The sequence below is a fragment of the Epinephelus lanceolatus genome, chromosome 3, assembly GCF_041903045.1.
Source record: "Epinephelus lanceolatus isolate andai-2023 chromosome 3, ASM4190304v1, whole genome shotgun sequence".
Lineage (NCBI taxonomy): Eukaryota > Metazoa > Chordata > Actinopteri > Perciformes > Serranidae > Epinephelus > Epinephelus lanceolatus.
The window spans coordinates 23,627,706-23,654,451 of NC_135736.1; the positions used below are offsets into that span (position 1 = coordinate 23,627,706).

General features: G+C 40.8%; 2 protein-coding genes across 4 annotated transcripts; one reads left to right on the forward strand and one right to left on the reverse strand.

The window, feature by feature from the left end:
- Nucleotides 1-1,133: 1,133 nt before the first annotated feature.
- chtf18 (CTF18, chromosome transmission fidelity factor 18 homolog (S. cerevisiae)) lies at nt 1,134-19,459 on the forward strand. 2 transcript variants are annotated; one of them, XM_033625390.2, is made up of 22 exons: nt 1,134-1,365; nt 3,386-3,475; nt 3,570-3,720; nt 4,621-4,810; nt 4,936-5,028; nt 5,498-5,550; nt 6,541-6,682; nt 6,781-7,005; nt 7,091-7,188; nt 7,286-7,409; nt 7,505-7,641; nt 7,898-7,991; nt 8,094-8,192; nt 8,291-8,421; nt 9,067-9,181; nt 9,279-9,503; nt 9,694-9,843; nt 10,067-10,197; nt 13,787-13,931; nt 14,399-14,497; nt 16,032-16,101; nt 19,250-19,459. In XM_033625390.2, the coding sequence occupies exons 1-22, from the start codon at nt 1,278-1,280 to the stop codon at nt 19,369-19,371; spliced, it is 2,772 nt and encodes a 923-aa protein (XP_033481281.2). In that variant the 5' UTR covers nt 1,134-1,277; the 3' UTR covers nt 19,372-19,459. The 2 variants fall into 2 exon arrangements, with proteins under 2 accessions (XP_033481281.2, XP_033481282.2); XM_033625391.2 differs by having other exon boundaries at nt 14,402-14,497.
- Nucleotides 19,448-25,605, reverse strand: gng13a (guanine nucleotide binding protein (G protein), gamma 13a). Of its 2 annotated transcripts, none has more exons than XM_033625392.2 (3): nt 25,066-25,605; nt 20,043-20,150; nt 19,448-19,916 (listed from the first exon to the last, which is right to left on the reverse strand). In XM_033625392.2, exons 2-3 carry the CDS (start codon nt 20,138-20,140, stop codon nt 19,811-19,813), a joined length of 204 nt encoding a protein of 67 aa, XP_033481283.1. In that variant the 5' UTR covers nt 20,141-20,150; nt 25,066-25,605; the 3' UTR covers nt 19,448-19,810. The 2 variants fall into 2 exon arrangements, with proteins under 2 accessions (XP_033481283.1, XP_033481284.1); XM_033625393.2 differs by having other exon boundaries at nt 20,043-20,147; nt 25,066-25,553.
- Between the last annotated feature and the right edge of the window lie 1,141 nt (nt 25,606-26,746).

A 26,746-nucleotide genomic window follows, 5' to 3' on the forward strand; every position in this document is an offset into this window, starting at 1 on the left:
GCAAATGCAAGATATGTAGCTAACACATCTAAATACACCAGTTTTTGTTATTTGATATACTATTTCATAAGTATCATCAGAACAGGATAGATTTTAACACCTTATTCTGTATAGTATCCCTGTGAATTATCTGGGAAGCTTTTGTGTATTCATTACACTTGTCATACTGGGAAAATATGTGCTGAGATTTAAGTGTAAAAAAACCCATACATATGTAGTGCACAGATTGAGAAAAATAATGAGTTTACTTATCAACAGTGTAAAGTGTGGGCCTAAAATAATATGATTATGCCAAAATGTTACGGTAAATTTATCTCCAAGTAGAATCAGACTATTACATTTCTTAGTGTACAGTTACTCTGTGTGATGATGAGGTTATTTATGGATGCACATCTCCATTGCCATTTATTTGGTAAGAAGCACATTGTCTATGCTGCAATTAAACACTTGTCACTAAAGCCCATGGAGTCTGTTATTAATTATACTGGGTATCTCTAGTGCATCCATGTTTATTCTACTTAATATATCACTGTTTATCCTGTATATACTCCCACTTTCCTGCTTTTTGCATGTCTGGTTGGATGGTAAACTGCATTTTGCTGCCTTAGTACCCGTACTCAGTGACAATGGCATCAAATCTAATCAGATCTACTCAGGTGTCAGTACTCTAACTTCAAACGCAAACCAAGATAATAATGGGACAATAATTTAAATCAGGCAATTTCAAAGTCAAATTGGAAACTTGATCATATTTATCCAAATACAGCATATAAATATGCAAATTAAGAGCCAATAAAACAGAGAGATTACAACAGTGAACCTTACAGAGAAGTACGCTCAAGGCTAAATAAACAATAAATACAGTCAAGTAGTATAACATGGTATAAGTGTCTTGTAAAAGTGTAATAAAGGAGATTTATATATAATATTAAGCAGTAAAGTTATCATTACATACCTTTGTATCAAGATTTGATCATGGTCTTTAGTCTGGCGCCACCTTCAGGCCAAACTCACGAAAAGAACAACGCTGAGTTTTCGTCCCTCAGGCTCCGCGGTGCATGATGGGACTCGAGAAAGTTTTTGTAACCAATCAGAATACGGTGGACTCTCTTTACCCGGAAGTAATTCTTCACAACAAAAAATTGCCGGGAAATCTGCAGCTCTGTCAAAGCGGCTGCTGAAGTCGCGAAGGAAATATTAATGAGAGCAGCCTGTTTGTCTTTATATTAAACACACCACCGTGTCTCTGGTTGTTTCGTGGCGCTGTCCGAGCAGACATGGACGAGTATGACGAGATGTTCGGGATAGAGGACGACTTCGAGGACCAGTTCGCCGACGAGCTGGAGGCGCTGGCTGAGATGGAGGGTGAGGAGGAGCTAACGTTAGCTAACAAACTCTGTTAGCATCTTTAGTGTATGTTTACAGATAACAGGAGTGTGTCAGACTTTAGTTTCAACTGTTATGTTAATCTCCATACGTCTAACGACAGTCCTATGAACATAACTTCATTATGAACTTATTGTACTAACCAGTGACGTAGTGTAAATAAGTGATAGTATCTGTACATTACCACAGTTTTGAGGTACTTGTACTACACTTGAGTATTTCCATTTTATTCTACTTCTACTCCACTGCAGGTTAGAGGGAAATATTGTAGCTTTTACTCCATACTCTTATTAACCACTTTACTTTGTAGATTAAATTATTAATATAAACTATAAGTCAACTAGTAAAATATGGTGTGTTATTATATATTAAACTACCCAGCAGTATATAAAGTAACTGAAATTAGCTCCATTTTTTTTTTTTTTTTTACCAGCAGCAACATTAAATGGATGTACACATTGATGATACTGATTATAATCCAGTAACATAACATATGATTCTAAAATCCTGGATAAAGAGTACTTTACTTTCAGTACCTCAAGTATATTTAAATGCCAGCACTTTGGACTGAAAGGAGATTTTGAATGTAGGACTTTTACTTGTAGTTTTACACTGTTTTATTGCTTTTATTACTTCAGTAAAACTTCTGAATACTTCTTCCAAAACACATACAAACACACCTATCTCTGTTTGATCTGTTGGTGTATCTCAGATACTGTGTAGTTGTTAGCGGTATGTGATGTCCATTTAACTCAACCACCACCTCATACTTTAAGTTTTTTAGTAATAATGCTTGAACAAATCACATTTGGCACTCACTTTGGTAGGTGACATTATTGTGCATCATTATTCATGCACTTAAAATGATTAGGGATTAGGCAGCAGTATTAGCCAATACCAGCTTTAAGATGAACTATTAGAATTGTCCAACACGCTTTGTTCTTATTTAGCACAATGAATGAATATCACATACATTGGAAAGTATTCTATCTCATGTCTCCATCTGCAGGTGGGCCATCACAGTAAGAGTATGCATGCATTATATAAATAATAAATACATTTGAATAAATAACATAATAAATAAATAAATAGGAAATGTAAAATTCCACTACAGAAGTGACTTGATAATAACTAAAATTAGGTGAGGAAAATAGTGGATATATCAATATATTAGTTAATGGCCAAAAGAGTTGTTATATATCGGCATATTGGATATTAGCAAATAATCCAGTGTTGTGCATCCCTAGAAATTATGCAACATGATTAACCTCTTAACATAGAGTTCACTTAAATATCCCACATAAGTAGCTCTAAGGTTGGAAAACTATATCTCTTCTTTTAAGCTATATTATGTGTACATGAAGAGAAAAATTCTAATCCAGTATTTGATGTTTGTTATGGCTGAATCATTTAATCAGATGGAAGTGTTCAACAGGTCTTGTGCATCATCACAAATGTTAATTTATTTGCATACATATTCTGTCTGACTTATCCTTTGAAAGCCTTGTGTTCTTCAATAGAGTCGAAAATAGATTTCTGTGGGTTTGAGCATTTTTTTGCTGCACACCGCCCTTGTTTGGGACAGTGGGATTGAGACTGTTTAGGTAAACTATAGAGTCCAAGCCTGTTATGAGATGACTGCATTATTTGATATGTAACATACTCCTCATAATCGAGAGCTCTGTCTCTTGGCTATTTATTTATTTTGTACTAATCATTTAATCTAATTAACGTCAGAAAGTAGACAAACCTGCCCATCACAGTTTCCCAGGACCCAAAGTGAAATCAATAAATTACTTATTTTCTGACTCGCAACACAAAACCCAAACATTCAATTTATTAAACAAAATAGCAGCAAATCCTCACAAGACAGGAAGCTGGACCCAGTGAATATTTTGCATATTTACTTGATGACTCAGTGATTAATTGATTATCAAAAATGTTACCAGCTGATCACTTCAGAATTAATTATGTGTATGTCTTTTTTTGAATGGCTCAGAGGAGTCTTCCAAACAGGGGAAACGTCAGAAGCAGGGTCCAGGAGACGACATTTCTGACGTAGAGCACCTGCTGGATGATCAGTCCACCAGTGAGTTCACGCCGAGAGTACAGTAGCTGTTTTGTTCTTGTTGTGTTTCCTTGATGTTTTAAGCTATACCTTGAATCTGTCTTGGTCCGCACAGCCCCAAAGGCAAAGCGGCAGAAGCAGGATGCAGGAGTGGCCAAGCGACTTTTCAACTCACAGCAGACTCAAGAGAGCAAAACCCTGTCGCAGAGGGATGACATCACACCACCGTCTTCTCCAGAGCAGTATGAACACCCTCGCACCTTCAGGTAGGAGAGGTGCATGATGGATGGCGTTTTTTTCGGTGCTGTGTCTCTTGGATGTCTTACAGCCTGGCACCTGGTGGCTACCTTTTAATAAAGCCCCGACCTCACCTGAGCACTGTGGGTGTACACGCAGAAAATAAGAGGGAAATAAGAAAATACAGGCAGAGGGCAGAGTCTCTGCAGGAAAATACACCGCCACACCCTGAGAGTGGGTCACAAGTGATGATTGAGAGGGATTACTTCTGTATGAGTCTTTACAGTGTTTTTAGGAAAATCCTGCGTAGTATATCTTTGATACAAAACCCCTCCAGCATTTTTTAATATAAACAATGAGAGGCACTTAAAAGCTTTACATCACAGGGGTGACATATGGCAGTGTGCTATTTATAGAGACACAAAAGCACTTAACTGCCTGAGGAAGAGCTGCAGCTGGTGGCATGTTCTCTGTGTACACTAAGTACTTGAACAATCTTTCTTTTATTCCTTTTAAGTTTGTTGTTTTTATTTGCTTTTTGAGCTCTTAAATCACTATCTTTTGCATTCTAGCAGTTCCCAGGCACTGGGAACTGCTAGAATGTTTCAATACTGAAATGATGCAGCCAATTAATCATTTGACTGACAGAAAATGAATCAACGACAGTTTTGGGCTGTAGATTAATAATTCAGAGAAGATGTCAAGTAAAAATACGAAACGTTTGCTCATTACAACTTGTAATGAAATTTTATATGAATATAATTGTAATACCATCAGACATTTTGGATTGTTGCTCAGACAAATAGTAGGAATTTAAAGACATACCACTGTCCTATAGTAACATGTGATGGACATTAAACATTATTAATATTTTATAGATTATACAAAAAAAATCCACAGCACAACAGATTTCTGATTGCGTGTTTTAGGTCGACACCAGCTGTGCTGGATATCAGCGGCTTTGCTACAATCCCAGAGACGCCCCAGCGACCTCCCTCAGCAGTGCCAGCGTCACTGCATGTACTGCGACGGCCTCCTTTAGAGGGGGAGTACATCAGTGTGACAGACTCATCAGGCTCACGGGTCTACCTCAAACAAGCAGAAGACACAGGGACAAAGGTTTAACTCTTTAACATCTCGTCCTAAACCCTGATTCACTGTTAGCGTACATACATGAGGTGTCCTGTCCCTGTTGTTATATTTATGTTGTTGTTTTTTTCTTGCATTTACCTGTGTGTCTTCAGGTAGTTGACACCAGACTGGTACCAAACTCCCAGGGATCACTAGGGCTGCTGGCAGTGCCGATAAATGTGTTGAGAGAACAAGAGGCAGAGAGGGTGAGTGACAAGGCCGCTGCTTTTCTGTATAATCTGTTAATTAGCTCGCTGCACATGAAACATGCTGTTAATTCTAAATAATCTAGTGTGCAACACTCTGCTAAATTCGAACACTTGATTATGATTAAACACAAACAATAGTACCATTACATTCAAACAAAGACCAGAGTGTCTGCAGCCAAAATACATTGTTTTATTTAAGTTGATAGAAGCCTATAACTTGAAATCATTATTAAAATATTCATTAATTTGGAAAAAAAAGATGATAAAATCTAGTAATTTCAGCACTGAAATAAAAATATTAATGACTCATTCTGTGTATACAAACAGTAATTACATTTATTTGTTGATGTGTCTGTAGGATGTATTCAGACATCTTATATTTTAAAATGTATTTAGTTAATCGATTGCACAACAATATTGAGATGCAGACAAGTTAAAATTCTACTTTTTGTTTGAAATCCTGCAGCGCCACCAGCAGGTTGTGGAAGAATCTCAGCGTCTTCCAGATCTGCTCGCCAGGTAACTCCCAACCATCAAGAATATGATTACATGTAGTAAATGGTTTTTCCAAGGGATGACCCTGAATGGGGCAACCTCTAGCTCACCTGGGAGAGTGTGCGCCCCATACATGCTGTGTCCTTTGCAGCATGTGGCTTAATTACAACTTGCCGCACTTTGCTGCGTGTCATTCCCCCTCTTTCTCCTCACTTTCCTGTCAGTCTACAGCTGCCCTATACTAAAGCCAAAAAGCCAAAAAAAATTAATCTTAAAAAAGGGGGGGGGGGTGACCCTGAGTAGTCGACTGTTCAACAATTCTATCTAAGGAACCTGATTCAACTGCCAATCTCACAGTCAAATAATTGCAGTTGCAAGAAAATGTGGTTGTAGAACAAAGGATCGGTCCATTTAGGCTATATGGGGGTGCGAAATGTCTGATTTTACATTTTAATTGATGGGTTTCTCCCAGTAAATCAGAGCCTGTTTTGGTGTAAATGAATTAATCAGAGCACTCACATAAGAATGTAAATTTGAATGTAGATTCTCTGTCAAAATCAGTGGAGAAGAGGTGTGTATAAACTGCTGCTGTTTGCAGCTTGCATCTTTCTCTAAGAGAAAGTCAAAATTTTTGTTTACAACCACAGAAAGCAAGCAGGGACTGAACTAAGTGAACTTCTGTCTGTCTATCGATCTCCTCTGCTCCCTTTCAGTACTGTGGACAGCACCGCTGCTGCACCTACACACGCACGCTACAGTGCTGCATGGACCATGTCCTATTATAAAATAAATTCTTATATGAAGTTGAGAAGACAAATTGTTTAATCGGGTATTTTGGCTCTTCTGTTTGGTGTGGAAAAAATGGAAATTAATGTTGCAAATGAGAATATGGATCAGTGGGAGAAAAAACGGGATTCAGCTATCAGTCAAAATTGGGCACACTTGACGAATCAGATGTGACTATATATTCTTCTAGTTTTTACATTTTCTTGGTAAATCTATGTCACATTCCAGCACTGTGAACGATGTGCTTGTCGAGCCTGAAAACATAGAAGATGAAGAGAACGACGATCCTGAAGACAAAGAGGGCCGAAGCTCTCGACTCTGGGTGGACAGATTCTCTCCCCGACACTACACAGAGCTTCTCAGTGATGATGTAAGTCATGTTTAGTGTTTAGATACTCGAAGTGAATGAGACCCCTTAAACACAGATAAGTCCGAGTATTCTACACTGATGTGTCTGCTTCTTTGTAGTTTACAAACCGCTGTCTGCTCAAGTGGTTGAAACTTTGGGACACCGTTGTGTTCGGAAGAGAGAGGAAGACCCGCCCTGCTCGGTCTGACAGACAGGCTCCCATACAGAACTCATTCAAACCCAATCAAGCCAATCAGAATCCACATCGCTTCAAGAGCAAGATCGAGGTGACTGAGGAGCTACTGGAGGCTGAACTGGACCAGTACAAACGACCCAAATTTAAGGTAAACACATCAAAATACTCATGTCAGCACAGTTTCAGTTTAACAACCTTCAGTTGTTCTACAAGATATTTTGTTCTCTCTCCAGGTGGCATTGTTGTCAGGTCCTCCAGGTTTGGGGAAGACCACCCTGGCTCATGTCATAGCAAAGCATGCTGGGTACAACGTGGTGGAAATCAATGCCAGGTCAGACAAACCAATATATTATTACCCATTATTAGGAATAAACTAGAAAAATTAGGTTTACAATAATCCTCTCACCCAACTGTTGATGTTTTTACAGTGACGATCGCAGTGCAGAGGTGTTCCAGAAACGCATCGACACGGCAACGCAGATGAAGTCAGTTTTAGGAGCCAACGAGAGGCCGAACTGCCTCATTATTGACGAGATTGATGGAGCACCTGCGGTATGTTCTGGTCAAGTACAACCAGTAAAAATCAAAAACAAGCAAAATAATCTTCGTTATAAATGATTCATGTCTTCATCTGTGGTGTTCGACAGGCTGCAATCAACATCCTGTTAGCAGTTCTGAACAGGAAAGATGGACACGGTGGGGAGGCGGTTACAGAGACTGCGAAGAAGAAAAAGAAGAAGGAGTCCATCCTTCTCCGACCAATCATCTGCATCTGTAATGACCTGTAAGAGAGACAGTGGTGTTCAGAGTGGGATAGTAGATTTTTGTTAAAGTGTACCTATTATGCTGTTCTTTATTTTGTGTCTCATACAAGGCGATATAATTTTGGATATTCATATTAAACTTGGCCAAAGTTTCAAATAATGAGATAAGTGCATGTAAAAGTAATCCATGTGAGCAAAACCTCAGACTGTTCTGAATACTCATAGTGTTAGTATTGAGTTTTCTTTGTGTCTATCATCTTATTCCTTTTCTTTTAGTTATGTTCCAGCCCTCAGACCTCTCAGACAGCAGGCCTTCCTCCTGACTTTCCCTCAGACTCAGCCCTCCCGCCTCGCACAGAGACTGGCAGAGGTCAGCTCACACACACACACACACATAAGTACAAGAAGTGCAGATGCATTTGCGAACACACCAACAATCCAGTTTTACATTGAGCTGACTTTTTGTTTGCAGATTTCACTCCAGCAAGGGCTGAAGACAGACACAGGCACTCTGATGTCGCTGTGTGAGAAGACTGATAACGACATCAGGTCTTGCATCAACACACTACAGGTGGGTGTCACTACTGTGAAGGCGAAGTTGTCTGTTTCATGAGCAGCTCAGTAGTATACAGTATAATTATACCAAAATATGTGTTCTTGTCTGCACAGTTCCTCCACAGTCGCGGCCACAAGCGCGTGAACTCAAAGACCATACAGAGCGTCTCTGTGGGGCAGAAGGACCAGAACAAAGGCTTGTTCCATCTGTGGCAGGAAATCTTCCAGTTACCACGTACAAAACGGTATTCATAAAGCTGAGTTATTCATGAATTTTAAAATGTTTTGCTACATTTGCTGCTGGATGCTGAGAACAAGTTCAGATGTAAATAAATACATGTTTCATAGCTCTTATCATTCCTAGTAGTTTTATGCCTCCATACGTATATCCGTCCGTCTTGTTCTTGTTAACATAATATCTCAAAAAGGCCTTGAGGGGATTTCCTTAAATTGGCACACATGTTCACTTCAACTGAACGATGAGCTGATTAGACTTTTGGTGGCCAAAGTTCATTGTGACCTTACGCCCATCTAATGCTTGTGAATATCTCAAGAAGGCCGTGAGGGAATTTCCACAGAATTGGCACAGACATCCACCTGGACTCAACAATAAACTGCATAGAATATGTTGGTCAAAGGTCAAATGTGAAAGGTCACTATGACCTCATAAAACATGTTTTTGACTGTAACTCAAGAATGTATGCACTTCTTTGCTGCATATTTGAAGCATTGTTAACTGTCATGGCTACATATGAGTCTGGACAGACAGATACAGAGACAGACGGAGCCTTCTGTCATTAAGGTTCCTGAAAACTTGTGGATACGGATGAAACAGAGTAGTACCAACAGGGATAGTAAATGTGCCTCAACTGTTCAAATGTGTTCTTCAGGAAACGTATTGGTGAGGGGTTTGAGGAGGCGCCAGGCTCAGGAGGCGGAGCTCAGAGGTTTCAGCACATTCTGCACTTGGCTTCATCTGGTGGAGAGTATGAGAAGGTTTCTCAGGTAACGAACTCACCAGCCAGCTCTGAGCCATGTATTCATGGTTTATAAAACACTGCATTATGATGCCTTAGGTCTGACATCTGTCTCTTTCCCTCAGGGTCTGTATGATAATTATCTGTCCATGCGTGTGAGGGACCCCAACCTGCACAGTGTGTGTGAGGCTCTGGACTGGCTGTCGTTCTCTGACAGGTTGAACCAAGTGATCCTGCACGGGCAGAACTTCTCCCTGATGCGATACCTGCCCTTCCTGTCCATCACATTTCACTTCCTGTTTGCACACACAAACGTGCCCCGCATCAACTATCCAAACAGTCAGCACGAGGTACTAATCAACCACTTACACTTTTTTGGAGCAACATGATGAAAACGAGTGATGCATGTAGAAAAACTAACTAACAGTGAGTTATATTTAATGGAGACAAGTGAAATAGGAACTAAATAAAGAATGATAAACACATACATCAGATGTTTTAGGAGGTCTAGATAATAATTGATTATTTTGTCCCCTCCAGGCTTCCTCCCGGCTACTCAGCAACAGAAATGCTTTGTCCACCATGTTGGCCGACATCCCAGCATGCATCAGAACAAGGATCAGCCAGCTCAGCCTGGCCCTTGATGCTCTCACGCTGCTCCTTGACATCATCTGTCCCAAACTACGCCCCGTATGTAAAAGCATTGACAGTATATGTAACAGTATATAAATGCAGGAACTGTGATCTCAGCCAGGTACTATGTGTGGATGGGGGTCCATCAAACACAGCAAGGCAATGTAGCTGAAAAACATAAGGGTGGGGGTTCATAAGAAAACATTTAATGCATTTCATAAGGTGTCAGTAAAGCTCTCAGTGACTGTGTCTAATCTGAAATCCTGTGTGTTTCTTTCAGGTGAATCCGCAGCTGTTCAGCACCAGAGAGAAGGAGCAGATGCGTGAGCTGATCGACACCATGCTGGCTTACAACCTCTCATACAGGCAGGACCGCACGCCCGAGGGGCAGTACACATACCTGCTGGAGCCGTGAGTACACACACGCACACACAACTGCACTGAACAATATATTGCATGCGAACACATGCAGTGCAGATGTGTGTTTCTGGGGTGTTGAAGGTCACTGCTCTTGTCCACACTGTGGTTCACTGCAGGGAGGCTTAGAGAGTAATCCCCTTAACACCTGGTGTGTGTGTCTGTTTGATGGTAGTGGTGTGGGAGCAGAGTAGCAAGCTGCAAAGCTTTACCAGTGGGGTACAGGTGGATGGACAAACAGATGAAAGGTTGCATAAAGAGGTCGGCGTTGTCAGTGAAATTAGGAGACGATCTGAGATATCAAGCAGAACGGACCTCATTTTGGTTCAAACTTACGCTTTAACTTGGAAAAAATCTTCAAGCTTAATTTTTTTTTTGTGGCCACTGAGGACAGCAGGGACTGTGGTATTGGTCCAATTGGATAACTCATTGGCCTGTCAGCCATGCCGACCCAGGTCGAGGAGGAGCCAGGCGACCAGGGGGGCTCCTTTCTGCAAGCTCGCTGTGACAGAGTGCTGGTCACCAATGACTGGTGCCTGCCTCTCGTGTTGGCTCTACTACTGCTTCTGCTGGTCTACACTTTCCTGTACCTGCCCTCTCTAGCTCACCACAACACCACTCTCTGACACCTCATGGATAAAGACGTGGAACACAGTTGTGGATATAAACATTGTAAACATCACAGACATGACTTTTTTTGGAGACCATTGCTGATTAGTTAGACTGTGGCAGAAGGTTTCGGAGGCTGTGAGTGGGGAGAGACATGCAGAGAGCAGGAAAGATGAAGAGGATCACCTCATTCATTACAAGTCAGTCTGTTTTTGGAGCCAAAAGACATTTATAGCCATTAATGCTTTAATGTGGAGCTTCTGTCTCAGGTCTGTTGTGGTATATTTTCAGTGCTCTGACAGTAAGGGAATGTAGTCACTTGTTTATTTGCAGTAATGTTTGTCCTACGCTGATATCCGAGAATGAATGTGAAAACAGTTAAAAATGTACGTAACACTAGACAAAAGAGGTATAAGTCCTCCTCCAGACACATTTTAAAGTATGTACTAATGTTTTGTTAACATAGTTTTCCCTCATAATGGTATAAAAAACTGAACAGGGGCTCAAAGCAGATCTACTAATTCTCCCTCATTGAGAAATTTTGGATCTGGCCTCTGCTCTTCATCAATACTGTGGCAGTCTCTGGTGGAGAGATTCAGGCATGCATGTTTGAGCCTCAGTCAGACCGAGAGTCAGTCGAGGAGTCTGTTGTGGACCAAAGTGGCTTACTAGCAGGCGTATCATAATGCTAGGTGTACTTAGCATCTTTTAGTCGTTTATGCTGTTTGGTAGCTTAGGGCTTTACCTGACTCAGCATTATGGCAGTCAGATTTGGCTGTTCTATACAAATATTCAACTTTTTGTTCCTCTGTCTTACTGTATAGAGTTGGAGAGTTTGGACAGGGGTCAGTGGGTATTTCAGTGTGACAGTGACATTCACGTAATTTAGTAAGGAAGCCTAGTTAGCCCACTGAGCTGATGCTTGCCAACTATGCTAATGATGGATCGGAAATGTCCAACAACATTTTTTTGCAGACACCAGATATCAAACAAAAGCCACAGACTGTATCGTTTTAAGTTGCTGTGAGCTGTAAATTCACCACTTTAAAGCAGAAGTCAGAAGATAACGTGATCTCAGAGCCTGACCGAGCAATGCCTCTCCTCCTCCGGGGAGCTTCCTCTGTCTCACTGAGACTCATCCTGGGTCTTCATCAGCAGCTGCCTGCCAAGAGCAGCATGAAAGTGAGGATTGCTCACTCTGCCGCTAAATCTGGAAACTGAAACGTCCTTAAGGCCCATTTATGCTCAACGTTAAATACGGGTCCGGATATGGACGGAGCCTTCTGTCCGTGCTCCGCGTTCATTTCATCCGTATTTCTGCACGTTTCCATAAAGTTTACGGATACGGGCCAAACGGAGCAGTACTACCGGAAACCGTGGGGGCAGTGTTGCTGTCACTACCCGATACGTAGCTCTAGTGAGACACGAAGAAGAAATAACAATGGCTGATTCCTGTAGCGAGAAAGCGCAAGGTGACAGCTTGTCGCTCTGCCTCACTCACAGGCGCGCTGTGCGACTTGTCATGCTGGATGTAGGGGGCCACCCAGCGAAGCAAGTCATCGAATGCCCTGGCAGATATCCTAAAGTACTGGAAATGACGCTTGTCGTCAGTTTCTCTCATCTGCAATACTAGTACTAGTACTTTTATGCAAGAGGTACATTATCAATATCTCCTCCACAGTGGCCATGTTGGTTTTTTAAAGTTTGTTGTTGTTATAAAGTTTTGACTCTGGGCTGCCCCCTGGTGGAAATATTGGTTAACATCCATGCCAACGTAAAGGGCGCATGGAAGTATGTGGGCAGTGACGGTAACATCGATTGAAATGGATGTATACATTTTCGTACGTAAAGGGAGCATAAATGGGCCTTTAGACTTAAATGACAGCTCAGCTTGAAGAATCTCAGTTGACGAAGGGGTCTCTGACTGATTATTTGAATATTTGACTTTAATGGGACGGCCTTGTAAGCTTGTAACTGGCAATATCAGCTAAGATGTTCCAGTGTTGACATTGGTCCGGTTTACATCCAAAAACTACACTCACTACCATCTAAGTTGGAGGTTACAGGTTTCTTTGCCAGTGTTGTGTTGAAGTCTGTTCTTCCATTGACATGGGTTTCCCTTATTAGACAGCGATTGGCTTTTGTATTTGTGACAAACCTAATCTAGGTTGCCCAGCGTGCATTTGAATCTCAGATTTCAGGGAAGTGCACAGACATCACCTTCTTCAATAGAGAAACTTGAAAACACCTCTAGCGACAAACTTTGCACAGATACAAGTCAGTATAGTCAGACATTTTAGGGGACAGAAAAATAAGAAAAACATTTTTGAATGGAGGGGGACTTTATATAAATGTAATTAATTCACTAAAGTTTTTAGACTGTATGTAACTTGTAATTCATATATCGTAGGTGCTATGGTTGTCTGTGCAGACCCTGTAAATGTGTGTGCCAGAGGTTAAACTACTTAATATCAGCTGCACAGTGAGTAATCCATCATGCTAAAGGCGGAGTTGAACCATCCAAGCAGCTCTTTCATTAGAGTTTGCCGAGCTGCGATTATAACACTGCTGATATTTTATAGTGATAACTTCCAATAAACAGCTCAGAGTCACATAGACTGGTATTATCTTATTTATGTTATATTTAGGTCCAGCAGGCATTGAGTGAGAGAGTTTACTGGCACGCTGTGTGTGTGTGTGTGTGTGTGTGTGTGTGTGTGTGTGAGAGAGTGTGTTGGAGAGAGATGGAGATCAACTGTAAGAGGATTAAGGTTTTAGAGAATGACAGATTCAGGGTTTTATTCTGGAAAACATAAACCATAGCACCAACAGAGGAAGCTTAATGTTATTTTGTTTGTCATTTAACAAGGTTCACCTCTGTGTCAGTGACACGCTGTTAAAAATGTGTTTGTGTTTAAACTCTTGTTGTTTGTGTAGAGCCATTTACTTAGTATCAGTGTGTGTGTGTTTGCAGGCGTGTTGAGGAGGTGGTGAGGTTTCCGGGCCTTCCTCCACGCCGTCAGCTGACGTATCAGGCCAAACAAACCATCAGCAGAGAGATGGAGCAAGAGAAGATGAGGAGAGCCGAGCAACTGATGCTGCAACGAAACCCTGCAGCGGTGAGACACACGGGGTTTATTATACACAGAGCCGCCTGGAGATAATCAGATCACTGTGTGTGTGTTAAAGGGACAGTTCACCCCCAAATCAAAAATATATATTTTTCCTCTCACCTGTTCGTGTTGTTTATTAGTCTTGATTGTTTAGAGGTGAGTTGCCGAGTGTTGGAGATATCGACTTTTATCTTGAGTAACCAGGTCATGATTTCTGGAAAGAGACATTGCTGATGAATTTTTCAAATGTATTTTTTGGCTCTTTAAGCACCACAAGCTGATTGCCATCAGGTTTCATTATACAAGAGAGAAGGCAGACAGCTCTACGGCTGATATCTCCAACACTCGGCAACTCACACTAAAACAATCTGGATGCATAAATATCACTACAAATTAGAGCAAACTTATGTATTTTTGATTTTGATGTGAACTGTCCCTTTAATAATCTAATGTCTTTGTAATTTGCTGTGCAGCAGGTAGTGGAAGAAAAAAAGAGCGCTGGTCCTAAACCAACCAGGAACCATCAGCAGAGGCTGGAGAACATCGTCAAACAGACCACAGTGGAGGCCAGGGTGAGACACACTAACACACACACCCACACACACACACACACACACACACACACACACACTTGTTTGTGTCATGGTGTTTGTAATTACATTGACATCCTGAAGATGCACACAATGAGGCATCACCAGACTCTAAACAAAAACTAAATCTTAATTAAATTTAAAGGTTTACTTTGCAGGGAGACATTTTTATCCACACATGGGGAAGGGAGTTTCCATAATGTGACTGTCAAAACAGTTTTGTCTCCACAATACGATTAATACAAGTACACACCGTCCTGTGTCCTGTGGCCAGTGGTGTAGTGTAGTATGAAAGACATGTATACACTATAACAGTGTTTTCCAAAGTATGTGTCATGGCACCTTTGGCTTGTCCCATTTTTCATGTTCCATATTTAATGTTTCGCTACATTTAAAACAAGTAAACATTCACATGAGTTACATTTTATGTTTTCGAACATTGAACTGTGAGAAATAAGTAAAAAAAAAATTCAATCACTACATTAAAACTGTTCAATATTAGGAAGCGGTTGTGCTCAAGCAAAGATCATTTAATTGACGGCTCTGACAGATGACATAAGAATATTGACGGGCAGAACAGTGGTGAGATTTGAAACATATTTTAGTGTACTGTTTAGCTGTAAAATGAGAACGTTTTTGACTCAGCCGCAATGTCAACAATAGTCAAGCCAAAACAAAGCGCTGCACCAACTTTCTCATTTTACAGCTAAACAGTACACTAAAATATGTTTCTGAAAACCTTTAAGACAAGAAATAGGCAATGTAGTAACAAAATCTTGATTCATATTTGATCAGCGCTGCCTTGTTTGTCAGTTTGACTGCAGTTCTTGAGCAGTGATTGACAGCTGTGTCATAGACTCCTCAGCTCTGATTGGTTGCTTTCATTCACTTTTGTTTGATCCAAGAAAATGACATTAGAAGCACTACGAGGAGGAGGCAGAGGAACATTATTTTCTTTAGACTATCTGATGTGCTACTTTGTGAATACAGTGACAGTTTCAGCAAATGTGACAAAAAATTATTTATATAAAAGTTACCAATGTCAGCTGTAAGTCCTCCTGCCTTTTTTTTAAGTTACCACAGGATGAGTCTTCATGAGCTGACCATCAGTCCTGATTGGATAATTGTTAAAGATTCTGCTTTTTGTGGTAGTTCTCTGGTTATTTCTTGATTGGGGAGGTAGCACTCTCTTTCTGACAGTACTGAGCCTCCCACAGGTGTATGTGTTAGTTGATACCTGTAGGTGGAGCCAGCATCTGTTTGCACTGACCGTCAGTCTCTGTGGGTGAGCTGCAGCGTTAAAACAGTTCAGTGATGGAGACTGTGAACCTCTAGAGGGCAGAAATGAGGATAATGAGGAGCCACTGGGTTACAGTCCCTAATGGTGAAACTGGGAAATCAGGTTAATGAGAGGTGTGTGTGTGTTCATTGTTATTGACCTCTTTATTGAGGACAGTGTTTCAGAAACTTTCAGATTAACTTCCTCGTCTCTCTGTTCTGTCCCTCTGCTCTGCAGCCGGAGGTGGATTTCTTTGGTCGAGCCGTCGCCCCGAAACCTCAGAGACCGCAGCCCACCTCAGAGACAGGTACTGTACAGACTCTGTGCTACGTGACGCTTGTGTGGCTTCATTTATCCAAACCCTTTGAGAGCACAGGCTGTTCAGGGAAAAACGCCTGAAGGCACATCAGGTCCAAATACACCGGAGGTGATAACTGATGTGTGTTACGTAACGCTTCTAATTTAGAGCTCCTGTGGGACACTGCAGGCAGCGGATCTGGACTGTCAACAGCACCTGCATTTTCCCTCCATAATGTTGGCAATATACATACATTATATACATATTTCTATTAGCAACATAAAAGGCTCGACACAGCCAGATCTACAGCCTGCATCTTATATTCAGACACCAACTAAAAGAAAAAACAGTCTTTATATTTTCTGTGTGTAAATAAAATGTATAACAATGCCTAAATTTCTTAGTTTGCTGCAGTTAAAGAATCATTTTTGCTCCAGAAACCTGCTTAAAATTTGGAGGGTAGTCACTATGTTTTGGCCTGGGAGTGGCTTTGTGTCACTGGAAACAAACGTGACAGCTGTGTTTAAATGTATCGCAGCTTCTCACCAAAAATAGCACATTTGCATAAACAATAGGGCTTATTCTTTCTCCTCCAACATGGCCACCAGAAATGAGTACATAAAAAATAGTGTTTCCCCTTTTGCTTGTAGTTTTGAAGTGCATTCAACTTTGGAGGAAGCATATTACTGTTTGTTTGTGATGTTTCATGACATCAAGTAGTAGACAACCTGTTATTTGTTTTGTTTATATGCAGTGTTTCTCATAGACTGCTTAAACAACAGCCAGGTTGTTCCTTTCAATGTGGAGGAAAATCAGGTTTTGTGAAAGGCTTTTATTATTTTAAATCTCTTAAGTTGTTTTTTTTTTTTTTTGCTGGCTCACAGGTGTGCAGGTAGATATTAACTATAGCAACTCAAAACATGCTTGGCACAAATATCTTTACCTTTTTATTCAGTTGGTAAGATCGGCCCAGATTGAGTGCTCAGTGGTCGCAAAAAAGTGGACGCATTAAAATCACTAACCTTCCTGAAAGCTCTGCATTCCCCAAATTGATCAGTGAACAGTGTAATCGGAGCAGAAATGCAGAGCTGTGGTTTGTAGGTCAAAGCAGGAACAACGACAGGGCTGTGATGACTGAAACAGGAACAGCTCTCCTGATGATTTTGACATGTTTCATTAATCAAAATAAACCTGAATGAGCGTGTGAAAGCCCTGTGAGACGCACATTTATCTGGAATATTCACACAACAGTCTTTTATGGAACACATCGAAAGCCCTTGAGTGAGACTGTGGTTGATGGAGATGATCGTACATCACTTTATATTACACACTGATTGGAGTTAAGTCCAATCAGTACAGTACAGCACACTGGGTCTCTACATACATGGACATTGTCATATAAATGGTGTGTTATAAGTAGAGCTCCAGATTGTTTTCATGACTGATCATTCAATTAACTATTCATTTTATAAAAACATAAGGTTCCTTTTTCATCATGAGTTCCCAAAGCCAAGGGTGATGTCTTCCATTTGTTTATTTTTTCTGACCAACAGTTAAAAAAAACAGAAGCTATTCAGGCTTTCTAATCACACGAGAGAGCTGTAAATCCTCACATCAGGGAAGTAATTTATGTTTTCACTTTAGATGATTAAACTACAGCTCAATCGATTAGTTAATCACAGAAATCAATTAATGGTTTAAATGGTGCTTCAAGCTAAAATGACAGAAATGTGCTGGTTCCAGATTCTACAATGTAAATATTAGCTGGTTTTAGTACTCATCTATAGCTTCTTCCCCACTGCACAAAAAACCCACTCACACTTGCTAACATCTGGCTTTTGTACTTAATGAAAAAGGTTACAATCAGCATTCAGTCATCGGCAGTAATGGAAATACAACACTCGGGTGGACACGCTAATTTTAGCAACTTTAGCAACAATCTACCATCTACCAACAAAATACCATCCATCTCTGTCCAAGCTGCGTTCAAACATCATTCCAAATTAGTCTGCACCAAGTTTGAAAGAGAGACTGAATAAGTAAGATATATTAAAAATAAAATTAATCACAGTAACACTTTCATTGGCCTCCACGCTCACTGCTGCTTCCCACTGTTTACTAACCTGTTTACCAGCCTTTCTGAAAACAGAAACACAGCACAAAGGTACACTCGTCTACTTCAGAGTCTTGTACACAGCTCTGCTTTACTGGCAATGAAAAAGGAGTCTGTTGCCTCTTTTTAGCAGGCTTTGTGTTTAGAAAAACAACAATTTTGGTGTAAAAGAGGTATATGAAAATAAACAATATCTTTTGGGGTTCAGACAACACAAACAATTTGAAACCACGTCATTGGGCTCTGTAAAATTATAGACCAATCAATGCATTGAGAACATTTCCAGATTAATCACTTTATAAAAACAATGCAGTTGTGGCTCAGCTCTACGTAAAACAATTACTTCACTTTTTTCAATCACTTTCATGTCAGATTTAAGTTTAAGTCTATGCTGAATTTCCATAAAAAACAATGTATAGACTCATATAAAAGTAATTCCTCTCAATAGTAACATATGAACCACTACAAGTGTGTAGCCGTGTAGTTATGTGCAGAGACTGCCCTTGGCCTGTATTTTATTATTTTCTGTTTTTGGGACGTTTATGGGTGAGTACTGTCATGGCCAGGTGCCAGACTGTAAACAGCAGCATCCAAGAGGAAGCTACAAAAACTGCAGACGTGCCAAAAAAAACCAAAACACAAGAAACCCCACAAATATAAGCAGACAAATCTGGGGTTGGCTTTCACGTTCACATTTGCTGGCTAGTGTGTTTGCAAACAGTAAGATAGCCCTGCATTGTAATACCTTTATTTACATTAGATTAACGGACTAATCTTTTGAGCACTAGTCATTAGGTCACTTGAGAGGAGCTGTAAGAACCAGCGGGTCCCCCCTCCTCTTTTGATTAGCTCTGTACTCTAATAAACGTCATATTTTTACTGAAAATTTTCACTTTATCTTTATGATTCTTGACTTTTGTAGTACTTGTTATGCACCAGAATATCAAAGGAAACTCCCTGTTTGTGAAAACCTACTTGGCAATGAACGTGTTCCTGATTCTAAAGATTAAAAATGCCTAAAAGACGCTCTTTCCCTCTCTGTAGGTGAGAAGTGTGCGGTTCTCTCGATGGGAACGGCGGTGGGCAACAGTGATGTGTGGTTCCGCTTCAACGAGGGCATGTCCAACGCTGTCAGACGAAATGTGTACATCAGAGAACTACTGTAACACACACACACACACACACACACACACACCTGTCTGTATGTTATATGTGAGCATCTGAATAAATCCAAACCGGCTGTTAAATTCAAAACAGTCTTTATTTTGATTGACAGTGTAAAGAGCCAATAAAAACGTGTTGTTGAACATTTCTCAGCAGTCCATCAAAACAAACCTCTAGAAAGCTACTCAGTGCTGCACACTCACACACACACAGTAGTCTTCACATAAATTAAAAGCATTCAGGAGTCTCCCAATAAATAAACATGATAATAGCAATATTGTGTGTGTGTGTGTGTGTGTGTGTGTGTGTGTGTGAGAGAGAAAGAGTATGGGTGAGATAGTGCAACGTGACGTGGGAGTGCATGATTCTTTAGTTTATATGCATCCGTGATTGTGTGTCTCCATGTGCGTGTGTGTGTGTTTGTGTGTGTGTGTGTGACCACTAGAGGATCACACACTTGCCCTTCTCCACCCAGGGGTTGGCTCTCATCAGCTCAGGGTTCAGAAATGGATCTTCACAAACACAACCCTCGATCCACTTCACCAGCCTACAAAACACACACACACACACACACACACATCGTCAGCACGAATCTGATACTCAATACTTAAGAGAGCTTGTGTGTATTTGTTGTGTGTGTTGTAGTACGTGTATGTGTGTAGTACACACGCACTCAGTAACGGTGATGGAAGATTTCTCTCTGTTGATTGCCAGCTGATACTGAAGGCTTTCCACTTCTCTCCTCATCTGTGGAACGTCTAACTCCTCCATGATGCTACTGCTGTTCACACAGACACACACACACACACACACACACACACACAAACACAAGAAAAACACACAACAGATTGAAGCTTGAGCAGATTAAAAGTTCAGACACACAGATGTCGCATAAAAATTTAGGAATAAAAGACATTTGATTTCTGCAGTTAAGTTTTGTATCAATGTGTTCTAATGTGTAAATGAAAACAAACTTTGCTGTCACTAACAGATATCTGATTAATTTTTACTTTTGGAAGATGAGAATAGAGCAGGATAAAGTGCCGTTTTGGATTTATGGTACGATCAGGATGTCTCTATTTCAGCAGCTCCTTTTACACAGCCTCTTCAAGGTGGGACTTTCATACGGTTATGCCGCCTGGCCGCCCTGTATAAAAAGTACAGTCCTAGATAGCGGAAGAGAGTTGTCTCGCCTTTGAGCCAGCATTAGAGGTAGTAACAGCTCCAGAATGATGTCTGTGTAAAAGGGACAGCCGGCAGAATGGGTGTGATGTTTTGACGATGTGTTAAGCATGTGACTCACCACCGGGGGATTTAAAAAGTAGCTGATAGCAGTTAGCAGCTAACTCAAACAAGAGGAAAAGTGGCTGAAAATGTCCGCAAATTGCAAAAAAAAACAAAGAATCAATGAGGTCCGGGAGCTTCTTACCATCCAAGCAGAGGGTGAGATCAACCACCATAAAACAGGGAAGGTAATTTATTGTTATTGCTATTCTTTATAAAGCACTGTCACACTCGAGGCTGACGCTGTTGTGCCAAATGTCACTACTGTTACACTTTTCATGCCTGTTTCAGGGTTCCCACGGCCAATCTCATTTTCCAGGCCTGGACAACTTATGAGATTTTGTTGTTTGTGATGACATTTATTGTTACAGTAATCTTACAGGGATAACGTTTTCTGTAATGTAACAAGGCGATTTTGTGTTCTGCAAGTTAGCTGTTGATGTAACGTAGCTCTAATATGCGTCAACTTAGGGCTGCACAATATATCATTTCAGCATCGACATTGCGATGCACAGTAGTGGTGTAGAATGACGTGCAATGTCAAGTAAGGCAACTTATTTGATGCTTGATACAAATGAAAAACCGTCTTTTACACTGGGGAATAACTGGGCAAATTTGGGCTTGTTTACATAACATTTACCAAGCAGGTTGATGAGATTAAGCACAACATTTAAGATCAGAGGAAGGTTGGTCTGAAATGGGGATTTCTGTGACTTTGTAAAGCAGGAATATTTTCTGTTTTCCTCTTGTTAACTGACCCTTCAGATAAATCTTGTGACCCCTCGGTGGGAACCCCTTCTTCTCTGTTTGATAGGTTTATGACCATATCTTATAAAGACCAGATGGTCAGAGAGCTTCACTGAACACCAGAGGGAAGAGGTCAGTGGGACAAATATTAAATAGTTGCTGTCAAAATGCCCCATTGACCCACTGATTGAGTCCATATGTGACTTGCTTTGAGTAGTTTTCAGAAAAATCTTAACCACTTCAGTGAAGTATCAGTACTTGTACCACTGAAGGACGTTCTCTTATTTCTTTCTGCTGCTGGCTTTTTTGTGAATAGGATGGAAGAAGTTGTCGAACCTTTGCCTTAAGTAAAAATAGAAATACCACAAAGTATAACTTAAAGGATAAAACTTTACTTATTGCCAACGAATCCTATAAAAAGACCAAAACCAACAAGACTTTCCAGCTTCTCCACCCTGTCCGAAGCACCCAGGCTTGTCGGTTACTCCTGAAGACATGAAATCAGGTCATAAATATAGTTTCATTTTTTAAAATAGCTCAGTAATTGCACAGCTGTAGCTTTAAGCAGACATTACTCAAACAGTAAAAAATAGTCGATATATTTTGGACTATTTTAACGAGAGGATTAATACACGTTTGGTGCAGCAGGTCGGTGTATGTGGGATCAACTCAAAATAAACTGCAGTGTCTGTGTTCACTGTGATGAAAGAACATGTCAACCAGCGCAACAGTGTGGCTCAGCTCTATGTGCACAGAGAAATATGATATATCAGCTTTGGATACACACATAATGCTTGTTAATGGGACCAATTACTCTTTTGTTTTTGATCTTTTAATGGGAGTTGTCCAAAGAAAAAATGGGCTATCATTTTAAATCATTTAAAATTTCACTCAAGTAAAACTATAGACGTTTTAAGCAGGAAAACATCCTTAAGAATCAAAAGTAAAAGCCCTGATAGTGAAGAACCAGAGTGTTAACATCTTATACAGGCTGTAGTTGGTCTCTTTGGTACTTACATCACCGTTTCCTTTAGGGATGCACCGAAATGAAAATTTGTGGCCGAAGCCGAATAATATTAAGCACTTGGCCGAATACCGAGTACCGAATACGAATATTGTTTAGTTTTTGCAGATGAACCCCCTCCAGATTAGTGTTCTCACGGTACCAGTATTTGACAGGAATACATTACTGTCTGTGTCTGTGACCCCCGTTCAACCCACAACCGATGGGATTCGCCTTTCATTTCTGCTGCTGGTTGAAATCTGTAGGCTGCTCGCACAGTGTGCTGAATGATTTAAGCCTATTTTGCTTGCTCAAAACTATTTTTAGTCGCAAATGCGAGTCCGGTGACGGGCGGATCGCCACACTGGCGACATTTTTCCCCCCCCCCCGTCAAGGCCTTGCTTTTCACTTATTCCACCAAATACCAAATGTGTTTTGTTTTGTTTTTTTTGCAATATTCGGCCGAATATATTCGGTTACCGAATATTTGGTGCATCCCTAGTTTCCTTATACTTTTGTTAGTTTTCTTTGTAAAAATTACCCTATTTCAGTACATAATAATTATGACAAGTCTGTGTATGTTGGCTATAAACTGTGTATAATGCTGTATAACCTCCTGAGACCCTAACTTTTGTTTGGTATTCATTTTTAATTTCTCCTACCTATTTGGGATCAGTAGGACCCGATAAGTATAAAAACCTAAACACTGTCAATGATAATTAAGTCCCAATGTCCTCAGATGAGTACTTCCTCATTAACAGCATCTTAGCGTAGGTTATTGTCACTAAAACTAGTCACATTAATGTTCCATATCAAACTACAGACATTATTAATCATAAATAAACAGGTTTTAACCATGAACTGTGATCAGGTTTTGGACCTTGTCCACTTTTGTATCAGGATCGGCTGCAGACTGGATGGCTACCATCATGTTTTACATGGATTTGTTTATTGTGCAAATGATCCTTCCCCATGTTCACCGACGGACACCTTGTTACGACTTTTACTTCCTCTAGATAATCAAGTTGGATCGTCTTCTCTGCGCTCTGCCCCCATCCTTCAGTTTAAATTCAAGTTTTAATTTTGGTGTTATTCTGCAGAATCGCCTTGCTTTCAAAGGCATCCTCTGTGATTCAAAATATAAGACTGTAACCCCCTATTCCTCCCAAAGTAATTGACCTGCCTTTTAAAATAGAGTGCTGCAGTGATGGGCGACCCGGAAGTTAGCATCACCCTGGTTTCCTTGACAAAAGCCAATACAGTTTTCCACTGGATTTTGGATTCTTGCAGAAAAGGATCCTTACACGGCATGTTCGGCAAGATAATCTTCACAAATTAACACTTTTATGATTTTTAAGGTGTAAATGCAATCAACAGAAGTAATACGCTATTGTTAGGCTATAAATTAACTACTGTAAAAATGCATAACTTCAACAGCGCCACTGCAACGAGGCTGTACAGCTCTGTTTGGTGTGATGACGTTCTGTAGTCTCATTTAGCCATTTGTTAGCCTTTTTAAAAACACGTAGAAGCTTCAAAATTCACAAGTGGGGCACTGATGTATTTTATGTCGTAGAACAAAATGTGAAAGTCTCTTGAGCTTGTGTTAAATCAAAAACTCAAGCTAAAACAGTGCTGCATTAAATCCTTCATGAAGGTTATATTGATGTGTCTACAACCGTTCCATCAATAAGTGAACGTTATAACCTTCATGAAGGATTTATAGCAGGACTGTTGTATCAGACGGCATTGGTTTGAGCTGATAGACTGAGAGCTGATTGTGTACTTACTGTATATCATCACATAAATGTTGCACCAAATCGAGACACTACCGTACAGATACCTCAAAAGTACGGCTGTAAAGGAAATGCACCTTGTTTTTCTTTGGTGTAGCTGTTACACAAATGGAGTATGGGAGTAAAACTATCAAGTTACCACATTTAAATACTTAAAGTCAATTTACATACAGTACTTGAGGAAATGGACCTGGTTGGATTACTCTGAGGTTTTTAAAGAGGCACGGATGTAAAAACAAAGTACAGTGCCTGTGTTTGCTGTCTTTATTTGTACTTATAGTAAATTATGCCCCACCCTGCCACAGGCCACAATACAGCAGGAAGAGAGAGGAAGAGAGCGCCCAGATGAGAGTTCAAGCCGACCAGGAATCAGTTTAGTCCTCTCTACTGGAAACTGTCTCCCCCTCCTCCTCCTCTCTTTCCTCCTCCTCTCTCATCTTCTTCATCTTTTAATGGCTCTAAGTAAGTCGGCTGCCCCGCGCCTGCTTCCTCCACCAGCATCCACCCTGCTGTCTCTCCCCAGCAGCCAGCTGTTCTGTGAAAAGGCCTTCATCATTTAATTATAATATCCTCCAAATGTGTCCCAGTGACATCAGCCTCCATCACTCGGTCAGCGGGCTGCTGCTGATCCACATTTACATCTAAAATAAGTCGCCTTTGGCACAAACATCACCGTGTAGGAGGATAAAGAGAGAATAGATGGTGGTGACTGTGAGGCTAAAACATCGAAACATCAGCTCAAACGCGAATGTATCGTGATTTAATGAAACGCATACATCCCCCCCCCCCCCCCCCCCCCCCCCTCCACACACACACACACACACACACACACACACACACACACACACACAAACAACGGGTCTTACCGTCAGGCCTACCGGAGAGGACCGCGGGTCGAGTTAAAGAGCAGCCGGCTGATGGAGGATGCAGACGGGCTGTGACGGCGACAATAACAGCTGAGACTCGGTGGAGTTTCCCCGGCAGAGGAGTCCGGCTTCAGTGCAGGAGGAGGAGGAAGAAGAAGAAGAAGAGGAGGAGGAGGAGGCTGTGTGTGTGTATATGCGTGTGTGTCGGCTGTCCGCGGTGCAGGGCACTCCCCTGCGCTCCTCTCTGGTAGCGACTGGATGCGGGATGCGCAGGGCGGAGAGAAGGAGCCGCGCCGCCTGCTTTGACAGTCAAACGAGGAGCTGGAGCCGAGGACGCACCTGTAGGGAAATCCGGACACGCACTGAGGCTGACCACAGGCAGGAAACACGCAAATGAGGACACGGCACAGAGGGAAAGCAAACCGGGAGCTTATTTTTTATTCACATGACCGGAGATATGGGTCCCTGTGTGGCTGCAGCAGGTCCCCAGAGACCTCCGGGGAAATTAGACATGTGAGGTTAAAGACCAAAGTCAAAATAAAAAATGTGAAATGGGACAAAATATGTCTTTAATCATTGAGTCCACCCCCACTGACTCCCACTAGTGTCACGCCCACTTTGGTACTGACCTGTGTGGTTCTTTATTTAGGGTCCTTGGACCACCAGGAGTCCCTAGGAAGTTCTCAGTCATTATTTTACATTTTGATATGTATTTAAATTACATATATTTAAAAATGTATTATAATTATTTATTTTAATCAGAATCTGCATTTTATTTAGCCTTTATATGCACAAAGAGTGAAACACTCTTTCTCTTGGTGTGTGTGTGTGTGTGTGTGTTGAGACTATAGAAGTGCAGAACAAACAAAAAACAGTATTTATTTATCTTTTATTTAGTCAGGAAGGTCCCATTGAGATACAATAGATCTTCTCCCAAGGCGTCCTAGTCAAGATGGCGGCAGGATCATCATCATCAGTTTCAAGTAAAAATAATTAACTATGTTACACAATAAAACACATACAATATGGGCTACGTCAAATTATTTCAGGCCCATACATGAAGGGTTCCCCAGTATATTCTGTCTTGTAAGGGAGCCTTGGTATGGAGAAAAAGAGAACTTCTAGTATAGACTATAAGGTGTGAACACACTGTTGCTGCCCCCATCATTCAGTTTAAATGCAGGTTTTATTTTTTGGTGTTATTCTGCAGAATCTAGTTGCTTTCAAAGGCATCATTTGTGATCCATAATACAACACTGGAGCCCCTTATTCCTCCCAACGTGAGTGACCAGTCTTTTAAAACAGAGTGTTGTTTGTCAGCCAACCTGGAAATTAGCATCGCCCTGGTTTGCTCAACAAAAAGCTAATACAGTTTCCCACTGGATTTTGGATTATTGCAGAAAAAACACCCTGTGGATAACAAAAGTTTGAGATACATACATTTGTGTGTTTAGCAAGATAATCTTCACAAATTAACACTTATGATTTTTAAAGTGTAAATGCAATGGACAGAAGTAAAAAGCTGACATTAGGCTACTCTATAGTTGTATGACTTAAACGGTGGTGATGCAACGAGGCTGTAAAGCTGTGTTCAGTGTGATGACATTCTGTAGTCTCACTTAGCCACTTGTTAGCAACCACCTTTTGTAAGACATGTAAAGGCTTCAAAATTCCCAAGTGG